The sequence below is a fragment of the Populus alba genome, chromosome 4, assembly GCF_005239225.2.
Source record: "Populus alba chromosome 4, ASM523922v2, whole genome shotgun sequence".
Classification (NCBI taxonomy): domain Eukaryota; kingdom Viridiplantae; phylum Streptophyta; class Magnoliopsida; order Malpighiales; family Salicaceae; genus Populus; species Populus alba.
In genome coordinates, this window is record NC_133287.1 from 10099842 (window position 1) to 10125822 (window position 25981).

At 33.3% G+C, this 25981-nt stretch overlaps 2 protein-coding genes across 2 annotated transcripts; both read left to right on the top strand.

The window, feature by feature from the left end:
• The first annotated feature begins 4581 nt into the window (after positions 1 to 4581).
• Positions 4582 to 7463, top strand: LOC118039020 (protein MICROTUBULE BINDING PROTEIN 2C). The gene is made up of 5 exons (XM_035045584.2): positions 4582 to 4964; positions 5052 to 5135; positions 5321 to 5680; positions 6288 to 6506; positions 7004 to 7463. The coding sequence occupies exons 1-5, from the start codon at positions 4755 to 4757 to the stop codon at positions 7199 to 7201; spliced, it is 1071 nt and encodes a 356-aa protein (XP_034901475.1). The 5' UTR covers positions 4582 to 4754; the 3' UTR covers positions 7202 to 7463.
• A 9749-nt stretch (positions 7464 to 17212) lies between these two features.
• LOC118039022 (uncharacterized) lies at positions 17213 to 17755 on the top strand. The gene is made up of 3 exons (XM_035045586.2): positions 17213 to 17338; positions 17433 to 17501; positions 17620 to 17755. The coding sequence occupies exons 1-3, from the start codon at positions 17279 to 17281 to the stop codon at positions 17692 to 17694; spliced, it is 204 nt and encodes a 67-aa protein (XP_034901477.1). The 5' UTR covers positions 17213 to 17278; the 3' UTR covers positions 17695 to 17755.
• Positions 17756 to 25981: the final 8226 nt, after the last annotated feature.

The window sequence follows — 25981 nt, forward strand, 5'->3', positions numbered from 1 at the left end:
GCATGATTCTTAAATAATTTTATAGACTTTACGAGAATGTTAACATTTATTTTTAAATTATTATATACCTAATATGCAAAAACAATAATGTCATTGTTATTGAATTAAAATAAAATTTATATTTTTCTTTTTGTTGCTCTTAATAGATTTTCTACAAGATTTTATTAATTTTTCACCTTCAATTATATACAAAACAGTGAGAGATTATTTGATTTTCTTTTTTTTATCAAAACTTACTTTTAAGATCATGATAAGTTTTTATTTAAAAAATAATTCTTCTGATTTTAAAAACATGTTTTTATTAAAATAATAAAGAGATGCATTAATAAATAATTGGAGTCTAGATTGAAGAGATGCATTAATAAATAATTGGAGTCTAGATTGAAGAGATGCATTTTTCCTATTTATTTCAAACTATTGAATTGTTTAGAAAAAAGTTACATTTAACATCTTATAGTTTGATTCGAATTGTGATAAACCGCTATAGTTTGAAAAATTACACTTTAGATGCTAAATCAACAAAAAAAAAAAAATCTTAAAATAGATGAAAAGACCAAATTAACCTCATATATAATATAATATATAAACCCACATCATGCCACTTAAACAAAATTTCTAAATGTATTCCTTATACTATTTGGTTGGTTGTGGATTGAAGATGAATATATGAAATATGGAACAAATTAATAAACATATAACTAAAAAAAAAGGAGTTCATTATACCTCTCCTCACAAAACACTATTTACTAGAATAATATTGTTTTTCATCCTTTAATTTTTTTAATCTATAAATTTTCTTTCAATTATATCTTTCAAAATTAAATTTATTGAGGATTGTGCTTCATAATTGTTTTCGATTTGCTTTTTTATGAGATTATTACAGTCTCATGACTTAGACTGCGAGTTTAATGAGTTAACTAATAACTAAAAGAGAAAAAGAGATTTTATTATACCTCTTCTTACAAAATATTATTTATTAGAATAGTGTTTTGTTTTCATCGTTTGTTTTTTTTTTTTTTTTTCAATTTCAATTATATCCTTCAAATTTGAGTTTATTATGGATTATAATTCATAATTGTTTTCAATTTGCTTTTTATGAGGTTATCCTAGTCTAATGACCTAGACCGTGAATTTGACGGGTAAACTCAATTATTTTTTCTCCTTTCCTTATTATTTTTTTTCTCAAATTAATCCTTCAACATTGAGTTGATTAGGAGTTAAGCTTCATGATTTGTTTCGATTTTCTTTCTATGAGGTTATCCTTATTTTATGAATCAAGTCACAAGTTTAACGAGTTAACCAGAGTTGACTTAAGTTATTTTTTGTGTCTTTTTTTTAATTGATTTTTCAGTTTCAATTTTAACATTAGGTTTATTGGGGATTAGTCTTTATAAACTTTTGCAATTTACTTCTTATAAGGTTATCCTAATCTTATGATCTAGGTTGTTGGTTTAACAAGTTAACTTGGTTGGCTTGAGTTTTTTTGCCATTTTTCTAATTGACTTTATTTTTCAATTTTATATTTTAATATTGGGTTGATTCATAATTAGACTTCTTATTTGTTTTGGTGGGGTTTTTTTATGAGGTTATCCTTGTCTCATGCTCAGGTCACGAGTTTAGCGGGTTAACTCCCTAGTTAATGGGATTAGTGCACTGTTTAATGAGCAATTTGAAAAACTAACTCTCCAGTTAATGAAATTTGTGCCCTGGTTAGTGGGCAATTAAGAAAATTTACTTTCTTGGAGAATATGATTGATGCCCTAAATAATAGGCAATTGAAGGGATTAATGTCTGAGATAACGAAGATTAATATTCTGGTGAAAGAGAAATTATAAATCATAATTTGGATATTAGTATTGGAGGTTGGAGGAAAAATGAACATATTACGTTCATAATGTTGGTTATAAAGGTGTCATGTCATAAAAATAAGAGACTAATATATATATATATATATATATATATATATATATATATATATATATATATATATATATATATGTTAGATGATGGAGAGTGCTCTGATTAGTTGAAGTCTTTCAACAATTTTTCCAAGTAGCTTTTTTGAAGGTGAGGATCATCAAGTCTTTTGATAACCTTAAGAATGAATTCCTGGTCTTGGGTCAAGGCGTTGATTTGTTTGGAATTTGTAGAGGTATCTGAAGTAGCATTGGTAGTTGCTATTTCATCAATTTGAAATTCTTCTTTATAAGTGTTTGAAGAAGAGTAATCAGTGTCTGTAACTTCAATGTAGAGATTTTGTATTTGGTTGATGGTACTGGGTATGCATGTTTAATGGATGCAAAAGGATATGCAATGTGATGTTCAGATGCATAATATAATTCGAATCAATCAAAGAATAAAATCTGTATTTTATGTAACTTAATAAAATTATAAAATTTAGTTTTGTATCTCACTTCTATGTTGGAGAAAGTTTTGGAAAAATCAAATTCATTTTGTAGAGTTATATATATATATATATATATATATATATATATGGGTTGGTTTAGGGTCAGTTGTGTAATTCAATATATATAAATACTATAAAAAAAAAGTTGTGCATGTGCCATTGGGTGGCCCTGTGTCTTTCAGGAAATGCTTGAGGGTCTGTCTAGTGGTCAAAACACCACCTTCTATAATGATGTTTGAATTGTCTTAGTGTCGCCTCATTGAGGAAGCAGTGCATTTGGACAAAGGCTACCAAATTTGGTGATTGTGGCCTTATTTTCCTCTTCTTCTCTCTCACTTTTTTGATTTCCATGCTTGCCTTTTCAAAATCTTAAAGAAGCCATGTTTAATTTTTAATCTTTTCGAAATTGATCCATTTTCTTTTTATTATTATTTGTTTTATTTATAATAATTTATAAAAAATAATTTTTTCTCTCATCCCTCTTTAATTTCTTTGTCTTCCAAATATAGTCTCTATTTTTTTTGATTGCTATTTGTTTTATTTAAGATAATTTTTAAAATTGGATTTTTTTTTACAATTTCATTATTTTTAGGTTTGGTTTTCCTTTCAAATTTGACCCTTGTTTTTTTAATTGTTGTTTTTCTCACTTTGATCAATTTATTTTTTATTTTTCAACATTAAATTAGTTAGGAACTGAGCTTATTGGTTGAGTCAATGTCTAAAATTTTATGAGTTGAGAGTTTTAGAGATTAACCCATGTTTAGGAGGTTTTCTGGATTGTCTTGGTTTTTTTAAATTGATTTTTTTTCTAATTTTATTCTTCAATATTAAATTGGTTTTAATTTTTTTTATTGACACAAATAATCATTTAAATGAATAAAACAAAGCACCAGTCAAGTAGTTATGGATTTTAGTTCTATGATGATCACATCTTGTTGGAGATGATAATGGTGAGATCAAGGTTGTTAAAATTGTGTTTTGACTCGTAAAATCATACGATTTTACGAGTCAAAACATGCTTTACGTGCTGAATCGTTTTAAAAAATAAAAATAAATTAAATCGAATTAAAATTAGATAAAATCAATAAAATTGATAAAATCAAGATTTTAATACCAATTTTACGATTTCAATGTAGGAAGAAATTTTGCGCCACTTTTGTTTTGATATCGAGATCTGTGAAAATATATGGCCGTTCAATGTTGAAAATTGTACTCGTATATCCTGACATGTCAATAATTACGAACTGCTGTGCTATCCATTTGGGATATTATAATGAAAAAAAGTAGTCTCTCCCTCTATATTGATTAGGATTGACCTGCAGGCTGCAGGTGATTAAAATGCAATAAAGAATTTCATGTTTATTGTTTTTTCCTTTTAATATTCCACGTCTTGTTAATTTCTTTTAACTGGTTGATAAATAAACAAATAAAAAATGGATCTTATCAATTGCTATTTTTCATTTTAGTTGTTTCTTTATGTAGTTTCCAGGTTCTCTTCGATCAAATTGTCATAAAGAGTGAATTCCTTCCTTGACATCCTCAAGGACATATATAGAACTTGCTGATAATATTTGAAATTCTGAATTTGACCGCAAGGTATTTAAACTAGGAAAAAAAAAGTGGCCAAAATAAAATGTGTGTTTTTTTCTCTATTTTTCTGTTATGACTGTAATTAATTTTTTTTTATTTTATGCTTGAATTATGTATAAATTTTTATTTGAATCATGTATTTTAAAATACTCGAACTATATATGAATTTTTATTTAAACTATGTATTTTAAGATGTTTGAAGTTTGAACTATATATATAAAAAAAATTCCTTAAAATTTTACGATTTATTTTTACTATCTGAGTTTAGTTTGTATTTTCCATGCCGTGTTAAAAATGTGTTTTTAACAATCTTGAGTGAGATGTAGGCGGTGATTAAAATTACATGGATAATATTATAAGTAAATTAATATTTGTAAAACATTTTATAGGTTAAAAATACTTTTTTAAAATAAATTAAGTTTGAAGATTTACTATAAAATATTTTTTAATTAATTTTTTTTTATAAATATTTTATAAAAAATAAATATAAAAATATCTATAAAATATTTTACTATTGAATATTTTACGCAAAAGTCAAAACAATCCATCCTAAGTGTAAATTTACACAATTTGGAAAGAAAGCGTTAAAGCGTGTTTTACGAAATTTCAAAATCGAAGTCCTTACTGGTAAACTCTCTCTCTCCTGTGAGCCTGCAATTGCAACTGCCTCAAAATTTCCAAGAAAGAAGACTCTCCCCCTCAAAATTCTCAGTAAAGAAGAGTAGAAAGAAAGGAAGGGAAGGGGAAGAGGAAGAGGATGTACGAGGCTCAACGTTTTGTAGATTTGCAGCAGAATTCCAGCAATTTTGGAGACCCAAAATCATGGCTTTCCGAAGACAGCAACAGCAATTCTTCCCCGACTCACCTCCCAAATCACTCTCAACTCGCTTCTTCTGCAAGTGGGAATGTCGATCGTGTCCTCTTCAACGATCTTGTCGAAATGGTTCCCCTCGTCCAGTCCCTCATTGTAATAATCTCTCTTAACTCATTTTCTTGTTCTTTTCATCCTCAAGTTTAAACAACTTTCTATTAATTCGGTAAAATTTTTGTTCAGGATCGAAAAGTGAGCACTTCATTTACACGGAGAGGTTCGGTGATTTATACCAAGACTCCTTCTAGAGAATCCTTATCCAAAAAGGTAACAATTTTTCTTTCTTTTCTTGTACAAGTTGAAATTATTAGTGTTTTATAGTAATGGGTTTTATTTGTTCATTTATTTTGTTGCTTCACCTTAATGTATTTCTTTATACGATGATGATAGTTCTGTTAAGTGCTAGTTAAAAAAAAGAAATCTGAGTTTTTTTTTTTTTTTTGGTGTTGAAGATGATTGATCCTAGAGGTAGAAATACTTGCCAATCTATTCCAACAAAAAAGAAAATGGACCATGGTGATAAGGATCAAGGTAAAACTGCTAATGATAATCAAGATGCCGATAGCTTCGCAATCCTTTCTTCCTCCAGGGCTGTGCCTACAGGGAAGGATGCCGAAGAGTTAATCGCTTTGAGGGAGCAAGTGGAAGATCTGCAAAGGAAATTGTTGGAGAAAGATGAGCTTTTGAAATCAGCAGAAGTTTCAAAGAATCAGATGAATGCTGTTCATGCTGAATTCGATGAAGTCAAACTCCAAGTTGCAGAAAAGGACTCATTAATTAAGTCCACCCAATTACAACTCTCCAATGCAAAGGTACTTACTTACATTGCTTGCATTGTTTATTAGCATGCACAGTGAGCCTTTTTTTAATTCATTTGTTTCTCAATTAGGTGCTATAGCGATTGACAATCAAAATTATGGTCTTGCTGGTGTCATATGATGCGTTTACTTTTTAACTCCAGTGACCTTAGCAAATTTCTAATCTTTCAAAGGTTGCTCAGGAGATCTTCCTTGCAAGTTTTTGACATTTTATGCACTCCAAGTTATATGCTAGCTCTGTGATCCATTTTGGTTCTGGACAGAACTAAATGGAAGAATACCTTTTGATGTATGAAACATCGAACTTCAGGATTTTAAAGTGCCTTCAAATAATGAACGTTTGAATTTATTGTTAAGTATGTGTGTGTGTTGTGTCTATATATGTAACTTGAGAAATATGATTTGTGTTTCATGTGATACAATGGTTAACCAATATCAAATCGTAGAAATGATCTATGTTTTGCAATTTAACTGAGTTGTATATACAACCCTATAAATGAGATTGGAGCAAAACTACATGCCTATATGAAATTCACTGTAAACCTCGCTCTCTTGTTTGATGTTATGCCATCTTGTTAGTAAGAGCAGTTGTTTTCCACAGATTAAGCTCGCAGACAAGCAAGCTGCACTTGAAAAATTACAATGGGAGGTGATGACGTCCAATCAGAAAGTGGAAACACTCCAGCAAGAACTAGACTCCATACAAGGAGGCATTTCATCATTTATGTTGGTATTTGAAAACTTGACAAAGAATAATTCCATTCCATATGCTGAAGATTACGATATCAAACCTTGCTATTTGGACCAGCTTCCTGATATTGTAAGCTCACAATCTCCTTCTTGATGTATATTTTAATCTGTTTCTCTCTTTGCTTTTCTCCAAATCACTGTAGGTCCCCCACCTCCCTATTTAAGATACTGTTGCAGACAAAGCATGTGTCATGAATAAGAACTTGTGGACTATCAACAGTTAAAACCTTGGTTGATCTTCAGTAGACAGACTGAATTTGCATTTTTTATTATGAAATACATGGTTTTGCTGTGAATGCATAGTTTTCCACGTGATGTCTTTGGGAAAAAAATTGCAATGGACTAAATTTGTACGAGGTCGCGGTCTTTATTGTTGCTAAAGAGTTGATGAACATGTGATGTGTGATGTTAAACATTTGGAAGTTGTGAAAGCTTTTTTCGTCTGTGATATGTGATGATAAACCTAGGCACTCAGTGAAAAAGCGTTTATATCCATGCTTTCATAATTTACTTCTGTTATTGATTGGATCATATGTAAACTTGGATCTTCAAATTCGTTTTGTACAGGATGATTTAGATGACAGGGAGATGCAAAAAATGGAAGAAGCAAGAGAAGCTTACATTGCTGCTGTTGCTTCTGCAAAAGAAAAGCAAGATGAAAACTCTATTGCTGCCGCAGCGAGTGCCAGATTGCATCTTCAATCATTTGTTTTCAGATCCAATAATATGAAAGACGGAAAGGTTTCCCCAAGACAAATATATTAACTTCTATTCTTATGAGCAAACACTAGAGAAAGGGATGAAGAGCATGTTCACGAAGAATCAGGCATATCCACTTGTGCAATATATTCTGCATACACTACCCAAGACATGACCGCACAAAGTGTGCTGAACTATGTTGAAAGTTCTCTTTAATTATTATTTTATTTCGTGTGTGTGTGTGTGTGTGTGTGTTACAGTAAGTTGCTTGTTGGAACTGGATTGTGGATGTATTATGATTATCAGTTCTATGGTCTTTCGTTTTTCATTTTTGGCTCAGGCGAACCTATCATTTGATGTCAAGCAGTTCCATGGATTTCCAAAAATCATGAAGATGGTAAAGAAGCAAATGCTCAAGGAACAATGATGTGACTGCAGGTAAAATAAAAGTTTTTGGGTTTTTAGCACAGTGATTTTTTTTTTTGGGTAAAGTAACACAATGAAGAATATACTCGGGGATATAGCAAGAAGATATTTGGGGATATAATACAGTTTTATGAGTTACAATTGTTACCTGCGACACGCTAGTCGCAAATAACATCTGTAATTTTATTCAAATTTAATAACCAAAATTCTTTTCGTCCCCTTTCTCCTTTTATTCCCCCTCTGTCTCCACATCCACCTACCCCTCCCTTCTCCCTGCTATTAACGACCTTCTATTCTCTCTTTCTTCACCAAACACCATGAAATCACCCATCTCTTCCTCTCCAACATGAAATACACCCAAAACACCACGAAATCACCCATCTCTCCCTCTTCACCACGGGTCAATAGATTAACAGCCAAAACAACTAGCATTGATCACTATCATCACTCACATTTTACATTTAAAGGTATGTTTTAACATTTTTCCTCGATTAATTTGCTGTAATTTGTGCTATGTATGTTAATTTGATTTCGCATAATGTTAGGGTTTTGAATTAGGAATTTTTTTTGAAAATTCAGGGTTTTTTGTAATTAGATTAATTAGATATAATTTGAGTTGATAATTAGATTATTTTGTAAAATAATCAATGATTTTAAGTTGTTGATAAAATTATTTTGTTAGTTAATTAGGCAATATTTGAGAGAGCATTTTGGGCATTTGGTGCTTTAATTGATGAGTTTCAATATTGTCATTCTCTAATTAGTATTGGCAACACTCATCTTTATGGTAAGTACAAGGTAAAGTTGTTGTTTGCAGTTGCTTATGATATGAATAATGGAGTTTCTTTGTTATATTTTGCTATTGTAAAAAAAAAGACAAACAATGTTTGGAGTTGGTTTTTAGATTTGCTTTGTTGTTATGTGATTGACGGTCACATTGAGCTGTCTATTATATTAAATAAATATGCGGTAATTAAGAATTTCATAGCATAAATTTTTCCTAAGTCTATTGGTTATTATTGATATTGTTCACATTTTTTGATACTTTTGGAGTAAATTCAATGCATAGGATGGGTACACATCCTTTAAAACAAGAGTTTGACATATTATATTATGATTTGATGGAGACTAATGATGTGTGGTTTGCTTGTATCGGTTATAACGCAAATAATTTTTTTTAGGTGTAATAATATTATGTGGAGTGTAGAAGTTGTGATGTATAGTGGCCGCTAAAGATCCTAATTGAATTACTTGGGTAAAAAACTATCATAACAAAGCAGAGAGCATGATCGAACTATCATAGCAAAGGTTGCTTCAGGTAAAAAAACTCGATGGGTTACAAGATGCTTCAGATTCCGATCATATTTGTATGGCCTCTGCAGCACTAAACAAGTTCGAAACTTCCTAGCAGCTCCCAGTTGCTGAATCTGCTTTCTATCCTCAAATTTGCTTCGGAAAGCCATAATTTCTGCAAGGAGATCTAAGTATTAGCAACTTGCTTCACAACAATGATAAAACGATGATGCCTGATTGATGAAGAGAAAAATATTCTATTTTATTCTCTTTTATGCTTCGTATATATCAGGAACCTCCTCATCGTTATTTTAACTAGGTACGGCATATTGTACAAACAAAAAGTACACTGATCTGCTATTTGTAAGATTCATCACACCACTCCTCTGAGCTTCTTTTTTCTGAAACCGATAGAATTCTAGCCAACTTCCTAGCACCTTCTCTTGGTCATCTGATTCTCCACAGTAGCCGGAGCTGCAGGGCCCACAGTAATTCCACTTTCAGAATCTGTCGTCTTTTTCCATCCTCCTTCAGCATGGGCTTCTCTTTCTTTGCTTCAACTGTACATGCCACATCAAGACCACAAAGATTTGATGGAAGCCTCGATCTACCTCAGAAAAATAGCACATTGACCACATAGTCTGCCAATGGAGAGCATATACATTGATTTCCAAAAAAGTGAACAAAAATATGTGCGTGTGCGTGTGCGTGTGTGTGTGTGAGAGAGAATAACATTAACTTAATGCTGAAGCATGCAGCATTTTGAACAAAACATCCACTTTACAGAAATTCTTCCAAATATGTTTGGAGGGACAAACAGCTATAATCACCCATTTACATTTGCCAAAAGAAAACTGTAACAAGCATGCTTTCCCACATGCATGTTCTTGTATAAACTCAAAGTCAGGTACTCAATTTCGAGCCAGACAATGCATGCATGGGTCTGTGATAATTCTAAATGAAACAATAGAACTACTGAGAAACGAAAAAGAAGAGGATTCCACCACATGAAGAGTCGGTCTCAGAGGCGCATGAGAGAAAATGCATGCTCTAGTTTTTCCTCATGGGCGGTTATGAACTCATCTAAACTTTGTTGCAGCACCTTCAAACCTGGTCTAGTTTGATATTGAGGATGGTGAAATCTGTTCGACAATTGATTTAGCTAATACCATTACCCCATGACAACAATGTTGAAAAATTTGTTTAAAATATAGTTAATTGACATATTTAATGCTAGTTAAAAGTGCAGTAGTTAAAACTTTGTTAGAATCTTTTTGGTAAAGCAGCCAACCGTGTGGCTGGCCACTCTACCAATTGAAGCCTTAATTTTTAAGCAGTCAACCACGTAGCAGGACAACAAGCAAATCCTTCATGTCATGCCTCCATGAAAGCCATAAAACAGAAATGGATGCTTGTATGCTACACAGCCAAGACAGAATAGTGTACAGGTTTACTACCAAGCGCTAACTAAACCGACGTTCGTTATTTTAATGCCTGATATGGATCGCAACAATCTCAAGTTCAGGAAAAAAGAGACAGCAAAAGGAAAGAAGGGAGAGAAAACAAAACGTAAGGAGACAAGATTACAAGAAATCTAGATAGCCAAACAATTTGCTATATCTAAAAATTATAAAACTCTACTGGTCTGAATAGTATCGCCACCATCAACATTATTCTCCCCTCTTTTCTTCTTGGCAGGCTTGTTCATTTCATCCTCTTTCTTTATCATCCCATCTGAAATAAAAAAAAATGGTCAAGCACTACTACCAGTAATTTCATAAACTTTGTAAAATTCTCAATCTGTTAGACACAAAAAAAAATAAAATAAAAAAAAAAAGAAAAGAAAAATAGCTTGCAACAACCAGTTCAAACTTGGGTAATTTCTATGAATTAAAGATCCATCTTTAACCATAATTTCAATAAGGACAACAAAGCCAAACAATTGCAAATTAAAGGCAATCAATTGTTAAAGCATCTAATTCATTTAAAGAATGTAGAGGCACGTGGAGGAAGACATTTATTTTTATTCATCAAATTATTTCGCTATATCAACCTTATTACTTGTATGCCTTGAGAGAAAGATTTCAAAGTAATTAAAAGCTAATTCATGCATAATTTTTAAAAACTTTAAATCTTTTAACTATTTATGAACTTATTTAAGTAAAATTACTATTTATCCTTCTAAAAGAAAGCCAAAACTGAAGAGATATTTAATGTATGCCTACATATATTTAACTATTCACTGGAATAATAAAATTATCATTTTACCCTATTAAAAAAATCCATAGCATTTATGCTACGGGTATTTCGATCTTTTCATGAGGTACATTGATCATTACCAGATTGATCAATGATGAAATTATCTTTTTAATTTTTTAAGCATGATGGAATGACTCAATTACTTTTAAAAATAAAATTCTTAATATTGGCATCTAAAGGCTTTTTAGTCATTGCACTTTTTAAGCACAATAAAATGACTCAATTACTCTTTAAAGAAAGATTTTTAAAATTTGCATCTAAGAGCTTTTTAATTTTTTCAACTGTTTTTTATTATTATCAAGCTGGTTGAGAGTAATTTGGTCTTTTAATAAACATAAAATATTATTAAAATGAAAAAGTGATCGGTGCATGCAACACACGTGCCAACATGTGAGTTGCACCTGCAATATTCTAGTGGTGCGTGTGATGCCTTCAAGTGGCCAAAAATACCCTTCTATTATGTCGTTGGAATCTTTGAGGCATCATCTTCTTGTTAGGTGGTGCGTGGCAGTGGCGGGATGGATTGTTACCGACATGACTTATTTTTTCTTCATCTTTTCTCTCTCCTTTTGAAAATTGCACTGACCATTCAAAATTTTAGAACTGTCATCTTAGTTACTGATATTTCAACTTCAATCTTTATTTTTTGATTTCTAATTTTTATTCTAGGACTTTTTGTAAAAAAAATATTTGTTTTAAATTTGATCATTCAATCCCAATTCGTGATATATTACTTTTTTCAATTTGGTCATTCTTTTGATTTTTAATTATTTTCTTGACCCATTTGTGTATATATTTTATTTATTTTTTCAGTTTCATCCTTCAACCAAATTTATAACATATTATTTTTTCAATTTGATCTTCATTATTTTGATTATCTTGCCCTTTTGTTAAAGTCATTTTCTTTTCAATTTCACATTTCAATTGAAAATTCGTAGTTGTCCTCTAATTAATTTTTTATTTTTATTTTGATTCCCCATTATTTTAATTGGTATTTTTGGTATGGGTTCCTTTTGTATAATTGAATTTCTTTTCTCAACTTCATCCTTCAATATTTGATTGGTTTGGGATTTGGTTTTGTGGTTTTTCTATATGTGGTGCTTGCATTCTAATGATTTGGATCATAGGTTCGTAAAGTTAACGTGTGTTGACATTTTTTTTCCCCACTTAGTTTCTTTTTCAATTTCAGTGTTCATCATTGATTTTTTTTTTCAATTTAAAGCTAAAATTGATGGTAATTTTTTTTTTGTATGCCATCATGTTGTTGATGATTCTCATAATAGTATTTGAGAGTTTAACAAGATAGGATTCATTCACTAGTATGGTACATTAACTATATGATTTCATAATATAACATCATAATAAAGAGAATACCCATACATATATCCATAACATTTTATTTACACGTTTATACATCCATATCCGTGCTCTATTGTAGTTATCAACATAAGTCTTTACAAAAGTGTCGAATTATCATTTCATGACTAGTACATTTGTTACACAAAATCCATAACATCTAAAGCATGAGATTGCATAGATTACATAAAAACATGTGGACTCGTGGAATGGAATTCCTATGCACCTTGTTGGTGTGATGTCCTTGTTAGATAAAGATAAATACGTGCATTATGAACAATTTATAACACATAAATAAATAACAAAGGAAATATTAATATTACTTTTCATTCATAGCCTAAAGGAGTATAATCCTTTCATTACTCTTTATAAACGCAATACGATCCTTATTCTTTCATCAACTACCGAAGCTAATTATAATATTCAGACTTGATCATTCGTCTCAGATGTCATTAACCAAAACTAATCATCAAACTTAACCCAATCATCACTCTAGGATGCAATTAGCTGAAGCGAATCATAATGCTCTTTCCGACCATCCTTCTAGGATTCCATTAGCTAGAGCTATTCATCAAACACAACTCGATCATTTTTCTAGGATGCCATTAGATGAAGCTAATCATCAAACACAACTCGACCATCCTTTTATGAAGCCATTAGCTGAAGCTAATTATCAACACAACTCAGTCATCCTTTTAGGAAGCCATTAGCCGAAGCTAATCATAATACTCATTTAACATTGCATAATAGTTCAGTATTATTCATTACAACACAATAATAGATCTTTCGTAATGAATTCATTTTGCAGAATTAATGTTATGCTAGAAAGGGGTGGAAGCTACCTACCTATTCATCCTATGGAGTGCCCTCGTTCGGTCAAAGGTCCGATCCTGGTTGTACCCTCTGACATATCAAATGATCATAATTAGCACACTCGTATCAAACAACCATATAACCATTGTTATACATATCTTAAGAATACGCATTTTCACATTCAAGTGTTCCATACATTATACAAACATATAATGAATATCATCATATCAAGACACTTCTCTTTATTTTAAACACTACCACTCACGGACGTTCTAGCATTTAATTCTTGAGTTTTGTAGTGAATTAGATCGGACCAATGATGAAATTGTCACAACATTAAATCATTTATGATATGGAATTCATCAACAAACTAAGCTGCTACTGTCACAGAAAGTCGTTAGCAAAAACTAGGTCACTAGTGACATATAAATCGTAAGCGAAAACTAGGTCCCTGATGACACATAAATCATCAGCGAAAGCTAGGTCACTAGTGATGCAGAATTATCAACAAAACTGGTTTATGGCTGATGCATGGGACTCAAAATTCATCAGTAATAACAGGGTCTCTGGCAACACAGAATCGTTAACGAAACTGGTTTACGACTGACACATGGGACTTAGAATTCATCAGTGACGACTAAGTCTATGGTAACATAGAATCGTCAACAAAACTAGTTTACGACTAATGCATGGGACTCAGAATTCATCAGTGACAATTGGGTCGCTGTTAACACAGAATCATCATTGAAATTGGCTTACGGCTGACGCATAAGACTTAGAGTTTGTCAGCGACAACTGGGTTATTGGTAACACAAAATCGTCAATGAAACTAGCTTATGGATGACATATGAGACTTAGAATTTTTCAGTGACAACTAGGTTGCTGGTAATACAAAATCATCAGTGAAACTGGTTTACGGCTGACATATGAGACTTATAATTCGTCAACAATGACTAGGTCGTTGTCGACCAAGAATTTGTCAACGCAACCAAATTTCACAGCTTATGCACGGAATCGTCAGCGAATACAATCTACTATTGACTCAAAAATTGCCAATGAGAACTGAGTCCCTGCCGACCCAGAATTCATCAACGAATCTATGTTGCTGTCGATTTCTAAATCGGCAGTGATGATTGAGTCATTTTTTGTTTCACTCTTTCCCTCAGTTAAGCGTAAGGTTTATGCTAAGCTTTCCCTCTTTATAACATACTTCAACCTAGTTGGACATAGATTGTTACCAAATCACATCTAATTTATCAGAAGATTATCTAGCAATACACAACTAAGTTTCAACATGTATCTCTTACAAAGGTTCTCCTCACCATCACTTTGAGATTGAAACCCAATGTTGCCATAACCATGCTTTCTATGTTTTCAATTCCATCGTACCAAGTTCATCAACACAAACTAATAGTCAATTCACATTACACAAGGGTCTATTTCCGTCCTTTGTCTTGTCCCTCTAAAGGTGTTCATCATGCAAGATTTCCTTTATGTTTTTATCTTTATTTCCTTTGCCCGGACATTGTTGTCCATTCTTCCTAAATTTACACATGCAGTACATCATTTTTATCACGAGAAAATTCACAACCACATGCTACAATTACACCTTCATTCACATGATTCATAACCATGCAAATTCATTAATCACGTAACAAAATCAAAGCATTAGCATAATATAGTTTCTTTTTCAACTCCAGCATGCCTCTAAAGGTCTAACAATATCACAATTCTACATATACCATCACTCCATTTCACTTTCACACAAGTTCTTCTATCATACATGTAAAATCAAGACATTAATATAAGTATGCATTCTGTTTTGGTTCAAGTATATTCCTAGGAGTTTAACAAGATTATCATTCATGCATTTCATCATTTCATTTCATAATCTGCTCATTTCTTCACTTGACTGGCCCTCCCCTAGATTCATACATTCAAAGTCATTCATGTTTCCTTTGTAAAAAGGTTTGCACATGTGTGCTTTCATCCTTTATTCTACTTAGATCTTTCCATTTAGTTATAAGTTCTCGAATTAAGGTGAAAGAACATCACTCTCCTATTTTAGAGTTTCCTCCCTTTTCTTTACCCAAACCGTGAGGTAACACTCAGCCAAAAAAATGACATTAGTTCTACGTACCTCATATTTTTAACAATCCTAGTGAAGGTTTTTGTAATTTCTTCTTCTTCTCCCTTTTAATTTTCTTCCATTCTTCTTTCTGACTGTTCCAATCGGCTCTCTAGGCTCTTCCTTTTCCATGTTTTTGGTTCTCTTCTTTTTCTAACTCACCTCTCACTCAACACTCAAAGAAGTTGGCATGCAAGCTGGCTGGGTTTAGTTTTCTCCTTGGGAAGGAGTGTGTGCTGTAGTAATGGCTGTTGCTGGTTTTGAAGAGAGGTCCAGGCTCCTTCTTCTTCCATGTTTTTGGTTACTTCTCTTTTCCCCTAACTCTCCCTTCTTCTCAAACGTTTAAGGGACGCACATGCAACTGGGTTGTTAGGTTTTTCTTTGGGAAAGAGAGAGAGGTTGTTCCAACCAGCTGTAGTTGGTTTTGGAGGAGAGGAAAGGTCACCTCTTTTTCCTCTCCTGTATTTATACCCCTCTTAATTGAGATGAGGGTGTTTGGGTGTTGGTCATAGGTGTTCTTATCCCTTTTTTGGGTTATCTTAGGGCTGGATTTCATCCCACAATTCTCACCTAGGATAGGCCGGCTTTCCTCCCTCACTTTCCACCTAGAGCAGGTCGGTTTGTTTCCTTTAGTTCTTTCCTAGCATAGGCCGGCTTAATATTATCTTTTTATTAGTTTTTACAATCTCAGTCTCATGACCTGAGTCACGAGTTTGACAAGTTAACCCAGGTTGGATCGTCCCATATTACCCAAGTAACATGTCTGTCATGCTAACTCAGGTTGGATTGGGCTGATCATTTTTGTTTCTTTTTATCCAATTTCATCATTTCATATTTAATTGACTGAAAATTAAATTATATTATTTTTCTCCTTTTGATTTTTTTCTTCAAAGTTATCATGATTTTTTTTTAACAAATTTTGATCCACTTACTATTGTTGTCTATTTTCTTATCATCTAATTAAAATAAAATTAACTTATTTGATCCAGTTCAATTTATAATCCGAGTCGTTGATTTTTTTTTTAAAATATTTATGACATCTAAACATTATTTTTTTAAGAAAAGAATAATGCCATGTCTAGTGCTTTAATCTTAAAGTGTTGGTTGAGTTAAAGTAATTATTTTTGTGTGGATAGACACACGAGACAATTACTCTAAAATTTTCAATTTATTGATATCAAATAATTGTAAATTTCTTATTCTCAACTTGAATGGTTTGCTTATGGCTTGATCGAAAGTCTTTAACTAATTTTGTATCCATAAATTGATTTAATATCCCGTTTAATCTCTAAATAAAAAAAAACAAATGGTGTTTATGGCTTTAGGCAACAAGGGCAAGCTCTAATTAAAGGAGGTGGGGTGGAAATACATGAGGTTACCTTCTCACTTTCAGCAGTGAATTTATTTGATCACATAGTCTCACTGACTCTTGTTTAAATTACTTTCCTATAATTAAATTGATAGACGATCACCCCCTTCTACCAAAAAGAAAAATTGATAGACGATCTTCATATATATCCTCAGATCAGTCTCTAATGGGCCCTTCTATATGCAGAGGTTGATTAGTCTCGCTGTAGAAGCGGTCAAAACTTAGCACTCAAAAAAATCTAACAACCTGGTCCAAGGGCCCCAAAATCTTAACCTCAATAACAGCTTGACACGTGTTAGTCTAAGTAATTTACACATTACAGCCTTCACTCCACGTAGCATTTTACGTGTCAAGCATTGGCCTGGTTTTAATCACTATAAATTAAGGCAACCATGGCTGATGTTTATTACCAAAAGTTGTGTGTTTTCAATCTTTCAAGTGTTTTAGCTTTCAATTCATTTGTGTTCTCTCAATCTTTCAAAGAAATCAATAACAAAAAATGGCTGACAACACCCAGAAGATGAGCTACCAAGCTGGTGAGACCAAAGGCCAAGCTCAGGTTAGCTTATGAATTTCTTTCTCTATTTTGCTTTTGTTTTTATATATAAATTAATGTATAATGCTCTATAACATATCGATTTTGTTTGTTTCAGGAGAAGGCCAACAACTTGATGGACGAAGCTGGCAATGCTGCTCAATCTGCAAAGGAATCAGTGCAAGAGGTTCACATATTTTTGTTCAATCTCATGTTCTATATTTTTTTAGAGAATTCATTCTCACCACAATGGCACAATGGATTGTGCATCAGATTTTAATTTTGATAGTTCCTTCTTTGTTTAGGCTGGTCAGCAGGTGAGGGCTAAGACACAGGAAGCTGTTGAAGGAGTAAAGAATGCAACTGGCATGAACAAGTGAAGCTGGATCGACGGAGTCCAATGATCGTCTGCTGCATCAAATTTAGAAATTAAATGCAATTTTCATCTATTCAGCACCTTTTTTTTTCCCTGTCTTTCCTTTTGTATAAAGAAGAGAGCTCTCTGATATGCGGGGTTCTCTAGTGAGTTTGTAGGCACATGCATGTTTTGCCCTCATTAGAAATTTGTTACTTTAAGTTCAGTACATGTTCAAATGTTTCAGTTTATGAAATTATAACAGTGCCAGCTTAGTGCTTCATCAATTGACCCTATATGTCCAGATGGCCTAAAATGCCCATTCCCTTGTTAAATATATTTGATTACGACAAATATCATGCCTTCCCAAATCAACCGGTAGTTCTATTGATAAATTTTACATATTATTAAAAAAATTATTTATTTACCCATCAGTATATCTATCATTAAATATAACACATCACCAATAAAATGTAATTTCATTGGTGTGTTAATATTAACAATAATTTTTTTTTTTTAAAACTTTTTGGAATATAATGATCAATAATAATGGCATTTATGGTAATTCTTTTTTCGATCTTTAGAATATATTAACAGAGTTGTGCCACCAATAACCTTATTTGTAATATTTTAAAAATATTTTTTATAAAAATAATATATTGAATAAGTAATTTTTCAAGATGACAATCTTTGGTTGAAAACAACTCTACTAGCTCACCATAAAGCCCATTACCTAGCTAGTTCCATTTCAAGGATGCCTAAGATTATGTAATGACAAGTGACCATATTAATTTTATTTACATGCTATTTAACTCGGTTTATTTTCCTATACATCAACAAAGCTCAAGGTAGGGAATAAAATGTTTTGATGATAGATCCCAATTACAAAGTGTAATGGGCTAATGAAATTTGTTTTCTCTTCGAGTGAGAAAGTACCACAAGTTGAATGCAATTTTTTTATATCTCTAATGAAAGCATTGGCTGCTCAAATAAGCAAGCCTCATCCCAAACAAACAAACAAACAAACAAACTAAATTACAAAGAAAAGCTAACCGTAAGCAAATATACTCTGCCCACATAATACAAAAGTTAACAAAGTTAAATAGAACAAATAATGTAATTTTGCAATGATGGAAGACCATTTCTTGTTGCACATCTGTTTGTTACTCTCCACGACCCAATCCATCATTTTCCCATGTTGCATGTACACATGCATGTTCCCACATCCACATCTTGCTACACACATGCATGTTCCCATATCCACTGCTCATCCCAAATATTTGAGATTTGGCTTAAGGCTTCTTTCAAAACATCATGGCTTAACATTGCCCTCCTCATTAAGTGGACTCTTGTCCGCAAAGTCCATGGAAGGAAATTGTTCTTGCAAAGAGTGATAGGGCTCCCAGGTGGCATCTTCAACCGAAGATGCTTCCATTGTACTAAAGAGTCTGCTTTAAATTTATTGACCCATATGACCCAACGAGTATCCAGAATCTGATGAGGCTCTAGGACAACCACCCCATCATCCGTAATGGGTGGCAATTCTATTGAAGGCATAACAGAGTCACCCATGTATTTTTTTTTAAGAGCGAGACATGGAAGATGAGATGAATGCGAGCACCGTCTGGCAGTTGAAGTTTGTATGCTACTACCCCAAGTATTTGTAACACTAGATATGGACCATAGAAGCAATTGGCAAGCTTCTGGTGGGCGCATTTGAAATTGGTCTGTCGCCTTAAAGGATGCATCCTAAGAAACAATAAATCCCCCACATCGAAAGAAATATCCCGATGTTTTTGATTTGCAAGTTGTTTCATGCAATAAATGGAACCCTCTAGATTGCATTTGAGTTGACGTAACAACTCGTCACGAGCTTCTAGACGGATGTCGACTTCCTGAACTGAAGAACCTTCATGATGGTATATGGGAATGACAGGAGGTAGGTAGCCATACAGAGGGCTTGAAAAGGGGTCATCCCAGTGGATGTATAATATGTGGTATTATACCAGAGCTCAACCCAAGAAAGGTAGGTAATCCACTAGTGTGGCCACTAATGAACCGTACTCCTGAGATATTGCTCAATGCAGTGATTAACCATTTTTTTTTGTCCATCCGTTTTTGGATGGTAGGCGGAACTGAGCTGTAGTTTGGTTCTAGACATGTGAAAAAACTCCTGCCAAAATTTGCTTATAAATATGGGGTCCTGATCACTGATGATGGTCTTGGGTAAACCATGCAGTTTAATGACACCTTCAACAAACCGTTCTGCCACTATTTTAGCAGTAAAAGGATGAGTCAAAGAGATAAAATGAGCAAACTTATCAAACGATCAACAACAACTAAGATGGTGTCTTTGCAGTGGGAGGTTGGAAGGCTTTCAATGAAATCAAGGGTGATGTCATCCCAAACTTGACATGGAATTGGTAATGGCTGTAGGAGGCCCGCTGGAGATAATGTTTCAGATTTCACCCATTGATAAGTATCACATTTTTTTACATATTCTTGCACCGTCTGATACATCTTAGGCCAGTAAAACTGTTGAGCTAATTTCTTGAACGTGTGTAAGACCCTAGAATGGCCTCCAATCTTTGTATAGTGCATTTCATGAAGTAACTGTGATCATAGTGTTGCTTGAGACAGAACGACTACTCTACCTTTAAAGAACAGCAACCCATTACGCCATGCATATGGACCAACTTGTTGAGTATTGGTTAGGTCAGTGAGAGATTGAATGTAAGAGTCGCCTGCATACGCCTTCTGAATTTCATCCCATATGGTCATTGTTGGCAAGTGCAAATGGTAAAGAGTTGGACTATCAGCTCTGCGCAAAAGGGTGTCCGCTGTAGAATTCCCTCGGCCTGGGCGGTAAACAATCTCATAATCATAACCTAGAAGCTTGATCACCCACTTCTATTGTTCAGGTGTAACTACCTGTTGCTTGAGAAAATATTTCAAACTGCAGTGGTTAGTGAGAATGGGCGGTAAACAATCTCATAATCATAACCTAGAAGCTTGATCACCCACTTCTATTGTTCAGGTGTAACTACTGTTGCTGGAGGAAATATTTCAAACTGCAGTGGTTAGTGAGAATGAAGAATTTATTTCCCAGGAGATAAGGGCGTCATAAGCGTATGGCCTCCATAATAGCATAGCCAATATAGGTGTAGTTGTCATCACCTGTTTGAGAGCTAGAAAGGTTGTGTTGGCATTTTCATTCCAGCCAAAATTTCCCTTCTTAAGTAGATTGGTCAAGGGTCCTGTAATGATGTCGTAGTTCTGCACAAATTTTCTGTAATATCCTGTTACACCTAAAAAACCACATAGCTCAGAAATAGTAGTGGGAGAGGGCCATGCAACCATGGCTGCAATTTTACTATTATCAACCTTCACTCCTCGATGTGTGACAATATGCCCTAAGTATTCCAGTTCTTATTGACCAAACACGCATTTGCTAGCTTTGGCAAAGAATTGATGTTGTCGCAAAGTGTCCAATGTTTGTTTAACATGCAACAAATGTTCATTACAAGTACGACTATAGACTAAAATATCATAAAAAAAGACCAAAATAAACTTGCGAAGGTAAGGTTGAAATATTGAGTTCATGATGGCTTGGAATGTGAAGGGTGCATTGCATAGGCTAAAAGGCATTACGAGGTATTCATAATGGCCGTTATGAGTGCGAAAAGAAGTTTTGTTAACACCAGAAGGATTGACTCTTACTTGATGATAGCCGACTCTTAGATCTAATTTGGTGAAGTAAGTTGCACCATATAATTCTTCCAACATATCATTCACTGTCAGTATAGGAAAACGATATTTGACAATAGCAACATTGAATGAACAGTAATCTGTACAAAATCTCCAACTGTCATCTTTCTTCTTTACTAGTAACACCGGCGATGAGAATGGACTAGTGCTAGGACAAATGAGTCTCGAATCTAGCATTTCCTGAACCTGTTTCTCAATTTCAATTTTTTGAAAGTGAGCATACCTGTGCAGACGCACATTAATAGGTTCAGTACCTTCTTTCAGCGTAATACAGTGATTCACCTCACATGCAGGTGATAATCTTGAAGGCTCTTGAAACACGTCTGCATATTTCTTTAATAAACAGTGCATATTCTGGTTGTCATCATTAATCGGTAATGCAGGTGGTGTGGTTTCCTTGGTTAACTAGAAACACACAACAAATAGTGCATGACCATGGCGAAATTCCTTCGTTATTTCTATTGGTTAAGCTGCCTGAATGGTTTACACATCCACCCCTTGCAGCCTACAGTCTCGATTTTCCCAAACAAAATCCATGGTCAATTGTTTCCAGTTATAGACCACATATCCCAGCATTTCTAGCCATTGAACTCCCAGGACAAGATCAAGACCTGTTAAGGGCAAAGAAAAAAGAGTGAGGTGAAATTTTGTTCCTTGTAACTCTACCCGCACCTTGTCGTAACGCCCTTGGCATGTTAACCCTTCCCCATTTTCCACCCGGATATGGAATGATTTTGTTGGTATTACTCGCAACCTGAGTGTACTTGCTAAGCAATTGCTGATGAAATTATGTGTTAATCCGCTGTAAATTAAGACCATTACTTCATGTGATCCCATTTTTGTCGATACATGCATGGTTTTTGGGGTTGTCCAGCCTGTTAAAGCATGCAATGTTATTTCTGGTTCAAGTTCAGGTTCTTGCACCACTATTGTATCTCCCCTATGACCATCTTCCAACATTTGTTGTTCCATACTGTTCTCACACAACATGTTACCTGTGTAGCCTTGCAATAATAACCACTATGGCTTTTGACATCTGTGGCTTGCTATAAATTGCTCATTGCAATTGAAACAAAGGCATTGTGCTCTTTTCCTCTGCATTTCTTCCAAGACAAACATTTGAAAGGACCCGTAGGTGTAATAGGAGCTACATGATTGATTTGTGGAGGAGGTGATCGTATGAACCTCCTTTGTCGTGGGAGTTGGTCATCTCTCATTCGTGCTAAATTAATGGCCTCTTTGAGTGACTGTGGTTTGAACATCCTGATGTCATCTGCTATTTTTGTCTTCAAACTGCCCATGAATGTGCCCACAAACGCTTTTTGAGTCCATACTTGGACATTGTTACCCATCTTTTCAAACTCACGCTGGTAATCACACAAATTACCTTGCTGTTTGACACGCGAAAGAGCCTCGTCAAAATCTTCACACTCCGAGGGTCCAAAATGAGCCTAGAGTTTTTCTCAAATTTATCCCATGAAAGAATGTGCCCTTCATCCCTAAATGTCCTTCAAATCCATTGCCACCATTGGTTAGCCTCCCCTTCTAAGTGGTATACTTCCATGGAGACCTTCTGTGCGTCTGCTGTGCCTTGATACTCGAAAAACTGATGCACACGATTGAACCATTCGGTTGGGTCATCCCCCGTGAATCATGGAAATTCTAGCTTCATTGTTTTAGAGGAGATGATCTGTTGACCTCCATTGTTGCTTGGATGGTTGCCGTGGTTGTTAGTTTCATGATTGGGAATCAACACAGTTGAAAGTCGATTGAGTGTCTCCTCCATTCACAGCAGTCCTTCTTGAACTAAACCAAGTTCAGACTCCAAATGCTCAGTTCGTTCTTTGTTTGTTCCCTTTGAAAAACGAGGCTCTAATACCAATGATAGATCCCAATTACAAAGTGTAATGGGCTAATGAAATTTGTTTTCTCTTCGGGTGAGAAAGTACCACAAGTTGAATGCATTTTTTTTTATATCTCAAATGAAAGTGTTGGCTGCTTAAATAAGCAAGCCTCATCCCATACAAACAAACAAACTGAATTATAAAGAACAACTAGCTGTAAGCAAATATACTCTACCCACGTAATACAGAAGTTAACAAAGTAAAACAGAACAAATAACGTAATCTTGCAATGATGGAAGACAATTTCTTGTTGCACATCTGTTTGTTACTTTCCACGACCCAATCCATCATTTCTGCACGTTGCATATACACATGCATGTTCCCACTCCACTGCTCATCCCAAATTAAGTTATGATGCCTTGACAGTATCAATTGCTTAATTTGTCATGAAACATGCAAAAACACTTGATCACATCCATGTTTAGTGATCTTCACAGCATGGAATTCATTATCGTCTATATTTAGACCAAACAAATAACTCTCACCCCCTTGGTTGGTGGGTTTAACATGATATTTTTTTTAATATATTTTTTATTCAAGCAAATCAGCCCATTGATGCATGAAACTTGTTTTTTTTATAAAGTTTGTATTTGGTTTTAACATTTTGTGCTTCAGTTATTATAATTCCAAGTCTTTGTTCTCTCTAACACGTATAGGATAAATGCCCCAATATTGTATCTTTTTGCTACAATTTTTTGTTTTTCAATTTTTTTATTTAACATATTTATATTATATATTGAATTGATTGATTAATCATTTAAAATTACTCTTATTTCTAATTTATAAATAAATAATACACGTAATAATCACGAATATAGTTTAAATTGGTTTCTCGTACGCTAAGCCTTAAATATCGAATAAATCATCTCAGATATCAGTAAGGTAGACAAGTTAACCATGTGAATTAAGTTTTTTTTTTTGGTTTCCTCTAATATTTTATAATCATATTATTTTGACTTTCAACATTAAGATTACAAGACTTGTAAGGATATGATGAAATTCTTAATTAGATTTATTGATGAAAATGCTTCGTTGATAAAACTCTCGTTGATAATTTTAATTGGTTTGTCGGTGAGTCCATCAATAATAAAATTACCAATAGATTTACTAATTAAAAAAAACATGTAAATTTTTTTTTTACACGCTTCATTCTTTCAGTATTTTTCCTTGGGAAGTTTGTCATATAACAAAAAAAAAAAATTGCAATTCCATCGGTGATTAATAAATTTACCTTAATTTAACTACGAGTGAAGCTAAGTAGAGAAAATAAAAAATAAATTCATATAAAGTATGTTAAAGAAAAAAACTAAGAGAAATAAGAAAAGAGGAAAAGACATGCATGTGTGTGGAGGAGAAGAGAAGAGAAGGAGTTGGGGAGAGAAGAGAAAGAAAGAAAGGATTGTTGGTGTTTTTTACATAAGAAGAAGAAGAAGAAGAAGAAGAAGATGTGCGTTTGTTATAAAATCAGGGATACTAATCTTTTTATTAGGGTATTTTATGGATGGATAATTAATATTAATATTTTTAACCATTATGTTTGCGATTCCATTGGTATTATTTAATTAAAATTTTTAATTCAATAAAAAATTTTCAGAACCGCCCAAAAATCACCCATGATTTTTCAATCTGTCGGTGATTCTTTCTGTAATACTTAATTTAAATTTTAAATTTAATTAAAAATTTTAAAAAACCCCTCAAATATCACTGATGACTTTTTAATTTGTCGGTGATTTTGTCTATAATATTAATTTAATTTTTTTATGATATCAAAAAATTTCAAAACTACTCAAATATTACTAACGAATTTTCAATCTGTCGATGATTCCGTCAGCAATATTTAATTTAAATTTTCAACTTAATATAAAATTTTCAGAAACCTCACAGATATCACTATTGACTTTTCAATTTATCGGTGATACCCTTTATAATTAACACAATGAATAGTGCCAGAGAGAAGGGAACAATTTACCGACGGGTTTACGGACGATATTTAATATTGTCAATAATATCTTTTATATAAATAACATGTCATCGTATTTTTTTTAATTCCTTATTTTCTCACTGCAATTTTCTCGGTATATACCAAAAGAATAGTTTCATCGGTATTTACTGATAGATATAGCAAGGAAATATTTTGTTGGTAAAATTTACTGTAATTTATCAACGCAAACGTTTTATTGATGTTTATGTTTGTATTTACTAATTTTATGATAATGGATACAATTAAATAATTGTTAGACTAGAGTATTTGCTTTGTTAAAATAATATTACGCTAATGATAAATTTTATATATAAAAATATATGTGTTCATGCAGATAGATAGAAATCAGGGGAATAAAGAAAAGTCAGTCCAATATTTAACAGGATTCAATCTATAAAGAACCCGAACATAATGTTATTCAAAAGCACATCATTCTTGCACCACATAGAAGCGGTCAAAACTGAGCACACAAAAAAATCTAACGCCCTGGTCCAAGGGCCCGAAAATCTAAACCTCGATAACAGCTTGACACGTGTTAGTCTAAGTGATTTACACATTTCAGCCAGCACTCCACGCAGCATGTTACGTGTCAAGCATTGGCCTGGTTTTAGTCACTATAAATTAAGGCAACCATGGCTGATGTTTATTACCAAAAGTCG

What these genes read in the sequence shown, in the direction of transcription:
- LOC118039020 (XM_035045584.2), top strand. Translation starts at nt 4,755, where the DNA reads ATGTACGAGGCTCAACGTTTTGTAGATTTGCAGCAGAATTCCAGCAAT. An exon ending in CCCTCGTCCAGTCCCTCATT is followed by an intron (nt 4,965 to 5,051) that starts GTAATAATCTCT and finishes ATTTTTGTTCAG; the next exon opens with GATCGAAAAGTGAGCACTTC. An exon ending in TACAACTCTCCAATGCAAAG is followed by an intron (nt 5,681 to 6,287) that starts GTACTTACTTAC and finishes TGTTTTCCACAG; the next exon opens with ATTAAGCTCGCAGACAAGCA.
- LOC118039022 (XM_035045586.2), top strand. Translation starts at nt 17,279, where the DNA reads ATGGCTGACAACACCCAGAAGATGAGCTACCAAGCTGGTGAGACCAAA. An exon ending in AGACCAAAGGCCAAGCTCAG is followed by an intron (nt 17,339 to 17,432) that starts GTTAGCTTATGA and finishes TGTTTGTTTCAG; the next exon opens with GAGAAGGCCAACAACTTGAT. An exon ending in CAAAGGAATCAGTGCAAGAG is followed by an intron (nt 17,502 to 17,619) that starts GTTCACATATTT and finishes TTCTTTGTTTAG; the next exon opens with GCTGGTCAGCAGGTGAGGGC.